The sequence below is a fragment of the Bubalus kerabau genome, chromosome 9, assembly GCF_029407905.1.
Source record: "Bubalus kerabau isolate K-KA32 ecotype Philippines breed swamp buffalo chromosome 9, PCC_UOA_SB_1v2, whole genome shotgun sequence".
Classification (NCBI taxonomy): Eukaryota; Metazoa; Chordata; class Mammalia; order Artiodactyla; family Bovidae; genus Bubalus; species Bubalus kerabau.
Window position 1 is genome coordinate 74,151,903 of NC_073632.1, and position 15,275 is coordinate 74,167,177.

The 15,275-nt window shown below is 35.0% G+C and overlaps 1 protein-coding gene across 4 annotated transcripts in view; it reads right to left on the bottom strand.

Moving 5' to 3' along the window:
* Positions 1–15,275, bottom strand: part of PTPRK (protein tyrosine phosphatase receptor type K) — a 635,100-nt gene that overhangs the window by 111,351 nt on the left and 508,474 nt on the right. For all 4 annotated transcript variants that reach the window (XM_055535594.1, XM_055535592.1, XM_055535593.1 and 1 more), the window contains exons 9-11: positions 8,043–8,152; positions 6,617–6,818; positions 3,773–3,878 (exon numbers count right to left, since the gene is read on the bottom strand). In XM_055535594.1, coding sequence (XP_055391569.1) covers positions 3,773–3,878; positions 6,617–6,818; positions 8,043–8,152 — 418 coding nt within the window. The remainder of the gene's footprint in view (positions 1–3,772; positions 3,879–6,616; positions 6,819–8,042; positions 8,153–15,275) is intronic.

Here is a 15,275-nt window from a genome sequence, read left to right on the forward strand (position 1 = left end):
CATGTTACTGGCCTAGTTTCCTTGCCTTCCTTTCTCCATCATGTAATCTAGGCACCCACCTATCTAGCCACCCATTCAATCAGTTATTTTTTGAATATTCTCTATACACCATGAGCGTCCATGGAGAAGGCAAAAGAGAATTATTTTCAATACTGCTGATATTTTGCTCAAACACCACTTTGAACATTAACTACACTTCTCTAACATTCCATTTTGTCAAAATTATGTGATGCTCTCCCACTGTCAAAATCTGTACTCATTATACTGGGGTTAATACCTTACCACATTCTTATATCTCCATCTTGCTCTCACTACCTTCAAATACACATGATCCAATTCAAACTTGTGTCACCATAGTTACCTAAACATTTGCAAAATAAACATTAAGTTAAAACAACATCTATTTGATTTTATTTGGACCATAAGACCTGTGTACTCATAAAATGGGGGAAAAGTGCTATTTCCATCTTTGCTTAAATTTCAAAGCATTTTTATCTGGAATTCAAATAAGTTTTCTTGTGTGACACTGGTGAGAAAATTCAGGTGCAATTATTTAATCTCTTTAAAATTCTGGGATGAAATGAAATATTCTGCAGATGAATGAAGAGGGTAGTCATAATGTTTCAACTTGTGCATATGTGACCAACTGACCCAGGGAGTAACTCTAATATATAAGGTTTGAACTCCAGCTAAACCCAGTTCTGTATTTTGATCTGTATTCCTGTTAAGCTATCTTGAGTGCTAAGCCACTTCAGTTCTGTCTGACTCTTTGTGACCCCATGGACTGTAGCCTGCCAGGCTCCTCTGTCCATGACTCTCCAGGCAAGGATACTGCAGTGGGTTGCCATGCCCTCCTCCGGAGGATCTTCCTGACCCAGGGATCAAATCCACATCTCTTATGCCCCCTGCACTGGCAGGCGGGATTTTTACCACTGGCACCACCTGGGAAGCCCATTAAGCTATCACTGAGCAGCAGATAATTTCTTTTTCTAATATAATTGTGGGGAAAATGATGGTTTTGATGGCATTTCATGACTATGTCCTAATTATCTAACTTAAAATATATGGTACTTAATGTTCTAAAATGCAAGAATAGGTTTAACCTACAAAATAAACATTTAGTTATACCTTAGAATAGATAGTTTCTTGCCAGCTTAAAACTGGCTGAGCTTATATTTGGAAAAAGGTGTGATAAAACACACATTCATTTATTACATCTTACAACAAACTGAATTCAGCACTGAGGGACTCTTCTCTTGTGCTTCTGCAACATTTCACTGCTATTTTCATTATTTGAAAACACAGCTACATTGGGTCAGTCTTTTAATAACTGGGACATTCTATGAATTCTAATTTATAATTATATCTACTCAGGTTAAAATCTGAATTCATTTCAGAAATATATAAAATGCTTTAGAAAAAATTAAATTGTGCATTCTAGGGAAATGATTCCAAATGTTGGTAATATTAATTTTTAATCATGGTAATGATTGTCAAGTAATGACAGTTTTAAGGCTAGATCTCAAAAAGTTGGTGAGGAGATTCAAAGGACTAGTTAAGTCAAGCAGCAACTTTCAAGCTTTAGAATGATTGTGCTTGTCGTTCATTTGTGTCCGAATTTTTGTGACCCAGTGGACTGTAGACCACCAGGCTCCTCTGTCCATGGGATTCTCTAGGCAAAAATACTGGAGTGGGTGGCCATTCTCTTCTCCAGGGGATTTTCCCAACCCAGTGACTGAACCTAGGTCTCCTGCATTGCAGGCAAATTCTTTACTGTCTCAGCCACCAGGGAAGCCCATTAGAATAATTATATATTCAAAAATTAATTTTGTCAAAGAATCACACTTGTTAGAACTGCACTATACAAATTTTACTTTAGTGTATGGACACACTCTTAATGAATACTGAAGAACAAAGTGGTTGGTGATACTAAGTTCTGCATTATTTAGGACAAGACTTTTCTCTGGGGTATACATTATTTGTTCACAAATATAATGCACATATAATGGTAAGTAAATGCAAATAAAGTCAAAGAAAGACTTGTGACTTAGAAACATATTATCAATAATATATTCACAAATTCAACAAAGTTCTTGAGCACCAACTATGAGCAAAGGATTTACAAGGATGAAGACCCCTCTCATTGCAGACACAGATTGTCTATGACAAATCTGGGCAAAGGTCTGTGCTCTGTTGCGATTGTTTTACTTTGGTTTACAATGCTTAGCACAGTGCCTTGCACATAATACATGGTCAATTAATATTTGTATAATAATTTGATTAAATTAATAAAGAGCTTAGGCTACATTATGTGGCACTATTGTATAATAATAATAATATACTGTGTGTGCAACTTACATTAAGTAGAGCTGAGTTCACTCAAATACAACTCTAAAGAGATAAATCCAAGTACCTGGCAGCTCATTTAAACAACAGTAGTAGAACTGAACAAGTATAAAGTAAATTTTATCACAGGTAGAAGATGTGAATAACTCTGATTACTTGTCAATAGTAAAAGATGTTGAATGCAGACATTTTCTCTTTCTTCTTTGGATCAGAAATCAGAGTTCCTCACAGATCACTCATTCATGAAGAGTATTATAGACTTTGCATTTTCAAGTATTCAGTGCCTCACAAGTGTTTCTATTACAAATGTATCCGATCATCTCTTTTTTCTCTGCTGTGGTATTACTGTGACTTTTAGCCAGACATGAGGTAAGAGTTTCCTTTATGGACTCAGGTTCCTTTATCAATATATTTTTTTTTAATTAACAAAAATATTTCTGCCTTTCCAGTGATACAGGATTATTTACATGGTTAATATGTGCCCATAAGGTCAAGCGTGTCATATAATGCACAGAACAAAGATTAATTTTTTATGAATATGTAAACAACTTGAGATGACTCAATTATGATATACCTGCAATGATTTCTGTGCCTTGATTTATTTCTCCAGAAAAGGATATAAACAAAAGTACCCAACAAATCTACAAGTTTCAAATGGAAACCTACTAAAGTTTTGTACATTTATCTAATTACAAATACACAGGAATTAAAATCATTAAAATAATTTCACTCAATCCATGAAACTAACATGGCTCATAATTTCTTCAAGATGAGGATAATATGTGGGAGGTTTTAATACTAGATAGTTAAGTTAAATGGCAAATTGAATTTTAATATTTACTATGAAATTTCTGATAAGCAACAATTTAGGAATTAAAAGGTTACATAAGCCACGTTCATTTTAACTATTCTCCTTTTATTTCCTCAAAGCTTCCTATTTTTCAATCATATTTATGAAAATATATTATTATTATGTAATCTATATTGTTATTCAATCAATAATTTCACTCATGTGGAATTATTCATAACAGATTTAATACAATGGACAGGGGTTATTTTCTCATTCTATTCTTGACAAATACCTTCAAAGCTTGTATACCACAGATACCAATAGAGGAAGGGAAATGAAATGGGGCTAGAGAAAGAAAAAATTCAAAGAACAACACTCTTAAACAGTACAGAGAGGTGAATGGTTCAGTTCATGAATATCTCAAAATCCCCTTAGAATTTTACTCTTAAAAATCTCTTCATAGGTTTGACCAAAAGAAAAAACAAACACAAACAAAACAAAAATAAAACCATTCTGATACTAGCTGTCAAATGAATGTCTCTTAAAGATGAACCACTATATTGGCTGCTGAATGGCTGTGAGAAAACATCTGTTCTCCTGGTTGTTTTCCCTCTGACTATGGTTTTCCCCTCTTACCTGATAGGTGCACCTTTCGCCTGTGCTGGCCTCAACAAGACTGTTATCGTGGTCGCAGTTTCATTGAGAGAGGCATCAACTCCTTCATAGTCAGGTAAAGTTGGAGCTGATAAATGATCAATGAGGGGAAAAGTTTCAATCAATAAACAAGAATACATCATAGTTCAAATTGAATAAATGATCCTAATCCAGCCAGTCCATCCTAAAGGAAATCAGTCCTGAATTTTCATTGGAAGGACTGATGCTGAAGCTGAAGCGCCAATACTTTGGGCACCTGATGCGAAGAGCTGACTCATTTGAAAAGACCCTGATGCTGGGAAAGATTGAAGGTGGGAGAAGAAGGGGATGACAGAGGATGAGATGGTTGGATGGCATCACCAACTCAATGGGCATGAGTTTGAGTAAATTCCAGAAGTTAGTCATGGACAGGGAGGCCTGGTGTGCTGCAGTCTATGGGGTCACAAAGAGTCGGACAGGCGACTGAGAGACTGAACTGAATGAAGGAAAAAATCAATTCAATGCTTAAAATTAAACTGTACCTTAACAAATGCCACTGAATGTTAACTTTGAGAACCTAAAGCAGCAGAAGATAAGAAGACTTGTTAAATTTTAAATTATAATCTGGCAACTTGTGACACACACTCCAAACATTTTATGAAGATGTTTTCATTTCTAGGTTCCTGAGATCTTGAAACCAGCATTGATGGGATGGGAGGAAGGTGTTAATAGCATAGACTCTGGGGAGTTCTGGTTATGGAGTTGCACATGGAGATGTGGAGACAGAAATGGCAGGAACTTAGGTAAAAGGCTGCCTGGGGAGGTGGTGCTGCTTCGATCTAAAGGTTGTGGAATGACCTATCATTGATCTTGATCACTTTCACCATTGTGGTCACAATAGAGACATATCTAGAAAGTATGCTGAACGGAAATGAGCACTTCAGCTGTTAATTACCAAGAATTAGTGCCCTCGTTGCCAGATTCTTAAAAAGAAGAAATCTAAATTTTTTCAAAATATTTGATAATTTTGGGGGGTAAGGAGGCTTCCTAATCCTGAACTGGGTGAATAACTTTAAATGGCTTTTGATCGTTTCCATGCAGAAAGACGTTTAAGGGAGGATATGACCAGTGAAATATGTACATTACTAGAAAAACTATGAACAAATGGTATCTAATAAAAAGTTTAAAGTATTGCATTCACTCATTGAACATTTACTGAATACTTACTATGTGTCAAACTTTACAAGAAGTGCTATAAATATAGAAGTAAATGAAGCATGGTTTTTGACATTTATAGAGTTAAAAGTAGGGATTCAGATTTATCAAGAGTGACAGTCTTGTAAACACCAAAAAATTATAGTAGAATTTAGGTGACCAAAATAGGAGACAGTTAATTAGACAGTGGTTCTCAGACTAGGGAGATCAGAAACTTCTGGAGAGCTCTTAAAATAAAAATGCAGAATGCTGTCCCATTTGTCTACAGTTTCTGATTCAGAAAGTCTGGGGAGGGACCTGATAATGTACATTTCTAGGACATTTTAATTTGAAGTTGATGCTGGGGGACCACACTCTTCTAAACTAGTGCTGGGAACCTGGAAGATAAAACAGAGAGGACTTCACTATTTAGGCAATGCTTGAGCTGAATATTAAAAGAAGAGTAAAAGCTCATCAGAAAGAGAGAACATGGGAAAAATATACCAGAGATAAAAAAACAGAATATATGAAGATACCATTATATGAAAGGACACAGACAATACAATAGTTTGCTGTGACTGGAACTTTGGATTTATGGATAGGAGTGAAAGTGAAGTCGCTCAGTCGTGTCCGACTCTTTGCGACCCCGTGGACTGCAGCCCACCAGGCTCCTCTGTCCATGGGATTCTCCAGGCAAGAATACTGGAGTGGGTGCCATCGCCTTCTCCAGGGCATCTTCCCAACCCAGGGATTGAACCCGGGTCTCCTGCATTGCAGGCAGACACTTTACCCTCTGAGCCACCAGGGAAGCCCATGGATAGGAGAAAAGGATGAAAAGGGCCATAAAATGAAGTGCCACAAATGCTAATCATGTAAAAATATCATAGTAGGCATAATACAGTAAATATTATATATTAGATTTTGAAAAAAAATTAAGAAAGAAATAAATGTTGTACAGAGATCAATAGAAAAACAAAAAAAAACACAGGAGCAAGATAAGTCTAAAGGCAAGAGTGCTACTTAGAAAGATATGTCAATGATAGCTTTAAATACAATCCAGATGGAAAGGTAGAAATGGTGACATGAGAAAGAGGCAAGTTATCTGGGAGTTATTTAGGAAGTAGAATAAACAGATTAAATAAGTACAAATGTATATGAGTATTATTACATATGTATGTATATCATATGTGTACTATACATACACACACATATGCATAAATCATACTGAGAAGCATCATGCCTCCAATACCTCAATTCCACTTTAAATTGTTTTTAAATTGCTAAAGGATAGAATTACTGGACTCAAGGGATAAATCACGATAAATTACCTTAAAAGTTCAAGTACACCTGGGAACCACACTAACCGTAAATTTCATTAGCTTTAGCTTGATTATTATGTGTTCCCAAGATATAGTGATTGTAACCAAGTTTTAAAGTTCAAACCAAATATCCATGTACTGAATTGTTTTGCTCCGTAGAATTATAATAAAAATGAACATGGAAAAACAAAAAGAATTTATAAATTTTTGATTTCAATCATGACTAACTATATTAAAGATTCAAAAAATGACGTGAGTTACACTCAGTGTATTTGTGATTCTTTAGGATATGCTATTACAAACCAATTCTGTTTGCACTTTATTCATTTCATACCTGAGATATTGGTGGTCACATTGATGGCTGTGGCTGGTCCAAAACCTTTGACAGTACTGGCTCTTATGAAAAACTGGTAGGTGGTTCCAGGATGCAGATGCATGAAGACATGGTGTGTACTGTTCCATAAATTGGATACAGTCTGGGGAGGTCCAGCCACAGGAACTGCAGGATCAAATGATCTTATGCTGCTGTAACTGACCTGTTTTAAGAAATATTATTTCCTATTACATATCCAATACATATCATAATACATTCTTAAAAAAAAGCCCTTTAAATAAGATAGCACTCAAGGGCATCTGTGTGGAGTGAATCACATTTTTTTCCCCTTCTTTTCTTTCTCATTTTGATATGGTTATTTCACTGTTATTCTGTATCTATTATCTGTTTGTCTGTCCATCTCTATCTATTTATCTATAGATAAACCTAGAGTTATCTGACTGGATCAATATACATCTATTTTCTTCCATCAAAAGATAAATCAATATAATTAAATATGAATGTTGTTGTTGTTTTAGCCACTAAGTCGTGTCTGACTATTTTGTGACCCCATGGACTGAAGCCCATCAGGATCCTCTGTCCACAGGATTTCCCAAGCAAGAATACCACAGTGGGTTGCTATTTCTTTCTCCAGGGGATCTTCCTGACCCAGGGATTGAACCCGTGTCTCCTGAATTGGCAGGCGGATTCTTTACCACTGAGCCACCAGGGAAGCCATAAATATGAATACATATTTATATAAAATCTTATGGTCATATATAATGTAATGCATGTGAAACACAGAAATTCCCACCAAAACTGAATCAAGAAAAATACTTTCAACAGACCAATCACTAAAAGTGAAAAAAAACCAAAATTCTCCATTTTCATAATGCACTCTGTTGCCAGTAAAACGTATTTTATACTGGAAACAACACTGAATACCCAAGAACAGAACCACATATCTGTGCAATTAAAAGGACATTTTATTTTCAGCTTTTCACGTGTACAAATAAGGTAATGATTTATATTCAAAGTTGAGATGAAGCTCTGGAATAGAGAGGTTTATGATATATTTTGCTTTTCAGGTATTTTCCCCTACCCTAAAAACAACTTCATTCACTGGTTTTCCCTAACTCAGAGTATGAAATATGTTTCTTAATTTTGTAAAAATTTATTCTTTTTACAACCACCAGTAAGTCTGTTGGCAAATTCCATCCTACTTCTTTAAAACAATATTTACTTAAGAATTTGAAAAGTCTAGGTACCATATAATATTCGTTTTGATACTTAATTTAGAGGAATTTATAAATTAAAACAAAGAAGAACTAATAGTGATTTTAATCCTCTAATTCTCATTTACATCTTTTCCATTATTTCTCTGTAACATTTTCTTTGATTCTCCCCTTCAATGCACATTTCATTAAACTTCCTATTCTCCCAGTACCTCATATTGAGTGATGATTCCATTTGGATCCAAAGGTTCTTTCCAGTTCAGGAAAATCTTATTTTCAAAAGAGGTTCCTTGAAGAGAATTGACTGGTACAGGGCCAGGCACTACATATAAATACATTATTGGTTATAAGGATCCTTATATCAGAAACAGAAAAAAGTAAACATGTAAGCTGGATAAACAGGTTAAAAGTAAATAAAATAAATAAAAATGTGTCCCTAAGAAAATAAGCTGTATGACAAGCTTTTATTATGTGGGAATACATATAAATTTAAAATAAATCTCTAAGCTTCTAATGCAGATTATGTACAACTGCAAAGTTATTTTTATTCAACAGAATTTTCTATCACCTCAGAGAGCTAAATAGTGTAGTCTAGTTCTCTCTGTTGTATCCCTCTAATAATGTGAAGGCTCATTTGTAATTTGTTTCAAGAACAGAGCTTGCCCTGAAAGATTTCCCTGAATGATTTTTTGAAGATTATTATAAGCCCCTAAAGTATCTCTATAAACAATGTTCATAAAATAATAAATAATAATAATAATTAATGCTCTTTAGACTCAAAAGCCAAACCATACGGTACTGAATTAACATGCTCATTAATAGTCAGTCTTTCATAGCTACACTTATTACATTTCTATAATTTTAAAAAAAGAGCATTATTGCAATGTATAAAAAACGCTTTTAGATGAATAGGTTCAAAATCGTTGCTTCAGTCTTTTAAATGAAATTCCCTTTTTCAAAGCAAAGAATCAAACCACTTTATAACATCAGACTTCTTTAGAACTCAACAATCAGCATAACTAGTTTTGAAGTGTCCCCAGGTATGACAAGACTTGAGAAACCATTCCAGTCCTTATTTGCAAATGTCATATAACTGACAATACCCGGTGGCAACAATGAATGATGTGTCAGCTTCTATTGACAGAATACAGAATCCTTTCCTATTGTGTTTTTCATTTTATATATTTTATTTAAAGATTTAGTTGCTATTTATTTACATAAATATCCAGCATTTTTGTTCCCTTAATGTTTAAAAATATATCCTATCCATCCTACTTTGCTTGAAAGTATGCTTTCTCTTAAAAATATCAACCCAGTTTTTTAATTAATATTTTTCCTTAATCTAACGTTTCAGTGAAACGTTACACATGAAACTTCACACATGATATTATCTAGAAATGTAGTTTCAGAGTCTACAGCAATTTTGTGAGGATGGAAATAAATTAAAAATCACTGGATCAAAGGAAATGCATTGCAATGTGGCCAGCAGCATCAAGAAATTCTGAATGATATGTCAAAAGAGTAAGATTTATTTCAATCCAGAAGGAGACAATGAATGATGTTATGACCTCTGGGACAGCCAACATAATTTGGCACATTAATAATGAATTCATGAAGGAAAAAACCCACAGTAAACAGAAAAGATGCCAGGACTAAACTCTACAAGATATGTTTATGCATCTAATAACCGAGGGCTTGGGGGAAAGTTAACCAAAGGCATCCACTCCTATTCACTCCCAGGTCCACAGTACTGGCACATGCTATGCAGTTATCAAGGTACAGGGGCTGTGACGGCCCCTGTGTGTAATCTGTGGTATCTGCTGAGGCTACCAAGGGCATCAGTTTGTTTTGCAAGAGAATATCTATTGTTTCTATTCCACCCAAATGAAATAAGCTTACAACTGTAACTTAAGGGAAAGCTTTTATTCATCTTTTCCCACCTCTCATAGAGGGTGGCTATTGGGAGGAGGTGGAGGGAAAGCCCCAGTTCGTGAGTAAATGTTTATTTGATGGTATTATAATTACTATAGGCATTCACCAAACATGATTTGACAACAACAACAAAAAAACGAAATGGCATGGATGTGTCAAATTGTTCACAAATAGGGATCATTTTAAATGTTAGTAAATTCTGCATTGAACAGAGAACAGTAGAATTAGAAAGTAGCCTTCCCAGAATTGGTGTATTTTTCTGCTCTTCTTATACATGTACTACTCTGTCAACGGGATTCACTTCATACATTTACGGAAAAGTTTGTGAGAAGATGATTACTGATAGTGTTCTAATTACTGCCCTTGTACTGGGGCCAGTATGGTGAATGAGAGCAAGAATTACATGGAGGGGAACACACACACATGAAACGTGCAGGGAAAGGAGTGTGGGCACAGAGTATGTTCAATAATTTCTACATTTGAAGGAAGATAGTTCTACATACAAAAAACATCTATATGTACACATGATCTGTGCAAATACAACATGAAGCTACTAAGACCATCACCACTGCAGGCTTTATATTGCAGGAAATGTCACCTCACATTTCCACAGCAACAACTTTTAATGGAGACAGAATGCTGACTTTTATTTCCCTGCTTGTAATTTATTTCGGAGCTGTTTCAGCTAAAAAATTTTTTTTCACATAAGAAAATCCTTAAAAATGTAATTCTCAAAGTGGAAGAGAGGAGAATGAAATGTGAGTGGGGTAGGATAATATTAAATAAGCATAACAGCCTTCAAAATATAGTAAATACACATTTAAAGAAAGCTTTCTATTAGCCAAAACATATTCCCAAACCAGGTTTTCCTGCAGGGTTAACCTAAAAATATTGATTTTTATGAATGCAAGAATAAAAAATGAAAACAAAATCTCATACAAAAAATTCTACCTATGCATTAAAAAATGCATGCAATAAATTAGATATAAATTCTACTTTAGGGTTCTGGTGGGAAATCATTCTAGCTTTGCTCTCATGATTTATGGATGTCCCCAGAATTCTATTCATGAAATTATATTCTTTAACTAGATGACTGAAAATTTATTATTTTTCTATGTATATGGGGCAGCAATAATTTAGTAAGACTGACTTAATTTGATCATCACAATCCATCCATCTTCCAACAATAGATTATGATTTAGATATTCTGTGCCCCCAATTCAGAAACATTGACACACATCAAATACCCTATGTAGAAACTGGAGTTCTGATCTGAAGATTGAATTATTTGCAAATACTTCATAGAAAGCTTGAACTTCATTTAGTCTTACATATAAAGCAAAACTTAAAAAAAAAAAAAAAAACCTTTATAGCAGAAGGAATTACTTTGCAACTCTACTACCATAAATAATAATATACACTCAATATCATTACAAATAATAAAAACATTCTTCAAAAGAGGTTAAATGGAGGGTAAAAAATAATATTGAAATTAGGCTAAATAGTTCCATTTTACTTTTACAAAATTTTTTTTAGATAAAATAAATAGAATAGTCATGAGTTTGATCAACTTTAGGATATAACTTAAATTTCCATGGCAATTCACTTCCTAACTAGTAATCTAGTCATATATGTATAAAAAAATAAATTAAAAATTTTAATGCAATATGAAAAAGGAATATAATAAGCCTGACAGCATTTTTTGGTTTCTGGAAAGAAAAGCAGACTAAAAACTCAAACCAAATAATACCATCAAAATAAGTTATATTTTTAGAGAATGACTAAGTGAAGTGAAGTGTCAGTTGCTTAGTCATGTCCAACTCTTTGCGACCCCATGGACTGATTGTAGCCCACAAGGGTCCTCTGTCCATGGAATTCTCCAGGCAAGAATACTGGAGTGGGCTGCTATTTCATTCTCCAGGGGATCTTCCCCACTCAGGGATCTAACCCAGGTTTCCTGCTTCGCAGGCAGATTCCTTACTCTCTGAACAACCAGGGAAGTCCCTATGACTGACAAAAGAAGCATAAAACTTGTATAACGGAGACTTAATATCAATTAAGAAAATACATTTTTTTCACTTTTAAGTGTAGGCAATAAAACATGTGAGTACATTCTTTTTACTAAACTCACAAGTTATAAAATGTATAGTCTACAATGAATAGGTGAGACCTAATCAAACTTAAAATCTTTTGTATAGCAAAGGAAACCATCAGCAAAACTAATTGATAGCTTGGAGAATGGACAAAAGTATTTGCAAACAATGCAAATGGCAAGGGGTTAATGTCCAAATATACAAACAGCCTGTACAACTGAATGTCAAAAAAAAAAAACAACCCAATCAAGAAATGGGCAGAAGACCTAAACAGACATTCTGCTGAAGAAGACATACAGATGACCAACTGGCACCTGACATGATGCTCAACATCCTAATTATAAGAGAAATGCAAATCAAACCCAAAATGATGTATCACCTCACATGTGTCAGAATGGCCATCAGCAAAAAGTTTACAAATACTAAATCTTGGAAAGGATGTGAAGAAAAGGGAATCCTCACACACTGTTGGTGGGAATGTAAACTGGTGTAGCCACTATGGAGAACAATATGGAGGTTCCTTAAAAAACTAAAAATAGAATAATCACATGATCCAGCAATCTCACTTCTGGGTATATATCCAGAAAAGACAAAACTCTAATTCAGAGATACATGGATCCTAAGGTTCATAGCAGCACTATTTACAGTAGCCAAGACATGGAAACAAACTCAAGTACCCTTCAACAGACAACTGGCTTAAGGAAAGTGAATGAGTGCTCAGTCGTGTCTGACTCTTTGTGATCCCAGGGACTGTAGCCCACCAGGCTCCTCTGTCCATGGAATTCTCCAGGCAAGAATATTGGAGTGGGTAGACATTCTCTTCTCAAAGGGATCTTCCTGACCCAGAGATTGAACCCGCATCTCCTGCGACTCTTCCATTTGCAGGTGAATTATTTACCACTGATTCGTCTGACTTAAGCAGGTGTGGTATAAATATACACATACACACGTAAATATACGTACAATGAAACATTACTCAATCATAAAAAGAATGAAATATTGTCATTTACAGCAACATGGATGGATCTATAGAATACTTCAATTAGTGAAGTCAGACACAGAAAGACATATACTATATGGTATCACTTACATGTGGAATCTAAGAACAGCACAAATGAATCTATATACAAACAGAAAGAGACTTAGTTATTAAAGGGGAGATGGAGGGAGGGAGAGACAAAGTAAGACTATGGGATTAATGGGTACAGACTACTATACATAAAATAGATAAGCAGCAAGAATCTACTGCATAGCACAGGGAATTATATTCAGTATTTTACAATGAACTGGCTCCAAACTGGGAAATGAAAATGTTAAGGCTGTATATTGTCACCCTGCTTATTTAAATTATATGCAGAGTGCATCATGTGAAAAACTGGGCTGGATGAAGCACAAGCTAGAATCAAGTTTGCAGGGAGAAATATCAATAACCTCAGATATGCAGATGGTACCACCTTTATGGCAGAAAGCAAAGAGGAACTAAAGCACCTCTTGATGAAAGTGAAAGAGGAGAGTGAAAAACTTGGCTTCAAACTCAACATTCAAAAAATGAACATCATGGAATTTTCCCATCACTTTGTGGCATATAGATAGGGAAACAATGGAAACAATGACAGACTATTTTCTTGGGCTCCAAAATCACCACAGATGGTGACTGCAACCATGAAATTAAAAGACACTTGCTCCTTGGAAGGAAAGTTATGACCAACCTAGACAGCATATTAAAAGCAGAGATATTACTTTGCCAACAAAAGACCGTCTAGTCAAAGCTATGGTTTTTCCAGTAGTCATGTATGGATGTGAGAGTTGGGCCATAAAGAAAGCTGAGTGCCGAAGAACTGATGCTTTTAAACTGTGGTGTTGGAGAAGACTCTTGAGAGTCCCTCGGAAAGCAAGGATATCCAACCAGTCAGTCGTAAAGGAAAATCAGTCCTGGATATTCATTGGAAGGACTGATGCTGAAGCTGAAACTCCAATACTTTGGCCACGTGATATGAAGAACGGACTCTTTGGAAAAGACCCTGATGCTGGGAAAGATTGAAGGCAGGAGGAGAAGGGGATGACAGAGGATGAGATGGTAGGATGACATCACCAACTCAATGGACATGAGTTTGAGCAAGCTCCTGGAATTAGTGATGGACAGGAAAACGTGGCGTGCTGTAGTCCATGGGATCACAAAGAGCTGGACATGACTGAGCGACTGAACTGATCTTTAACTATGCTCTAGGGCATCTTCCTGAGCCAGGCAATGAACCCTGGTCTGCCACATTGCAGGCACATTTTTTACCATCTGAGTTATCAGGGAAGCTACCAAATAAAATATAATGGAATATAATGTTAAAAAACAATCTGAATCACATTGCTGTACACCTGAAACTAACAAAATACAGTAAACAAACTTTACTTAATCTCTAGTGTAATCAGACATAGTATTATTGCACTTTATGAAATGAGATAGACATTTTTTCAGAGCTTTTGAATCCATGCTTAGACTTCCCATTTTGATACTCTACCTATGAAACAGCTACACTCAACCATTCTTTCTTTCATAAGCATATGTGTTGTATGTGTGTTGTGGGGGAGGCAATACAAATGTTTATATGTTAGAATAGGGTTTGTTCTTTATAATATAGTTAAGTTTTGATTAAGTGCAAGTTCAAACATGAATCTGTGAATTATTTCAGGTGAATCTGTTCTACTATTTCAAAAATGACAAAAGTACATTTATCATGAATAAGTCTTTGAAATTTTAGGAATATGTATAATTTTAGGACAAGATTGTTTCCTTGAAAATCTGAGTGAGCTAAATGAAGTTTAAAGGCTTTTGCTTCCCTTTATTTCAACAAAAACAGCAAAACAATACAAGATCATTTTCATTTTTCAGAGTGAAAATGTTTAAAGTGATAAGGAGAATTTCTAGAAACTTTGGTATTATTGACCTCTTTTATGGCAATCTCATACTTGCAGGCATCAAAATATACATCTGAGACTAAAGTTCAGAATCTGGGGAAATTGGGAACACTAGGGTATGAAATACATCCTGTTTTCTGAAACCTAAATAAAAATGTAGCCATCCTAACAAGCTATTCAAGGAACATTTTAGAACAGGATGGACCCTTAGAGATCATCTAATTTAAACTTTTCATATAGAGCTGAGAAGTAGAGAATTAGAGGGGTGAAAGGACTTACTAAGGTTGCAGGTGTTATTTGAACCAGGACTGAAAGCTCACGTTCCTGACTCCCAGTTCAGGTTTGCCTCAATTCACTATATAGCATGCTTTTTTCCTTCTTGCATACTTTCATTCATAAAAGGAAGGTTTGAAAATGAAATGTCTTACTTTGGAAACATACAGTGTTATTATTATATTACTTTTGTCTAAGATACATTTTTTAAAATAGAAAATTGTATTCATATTCACA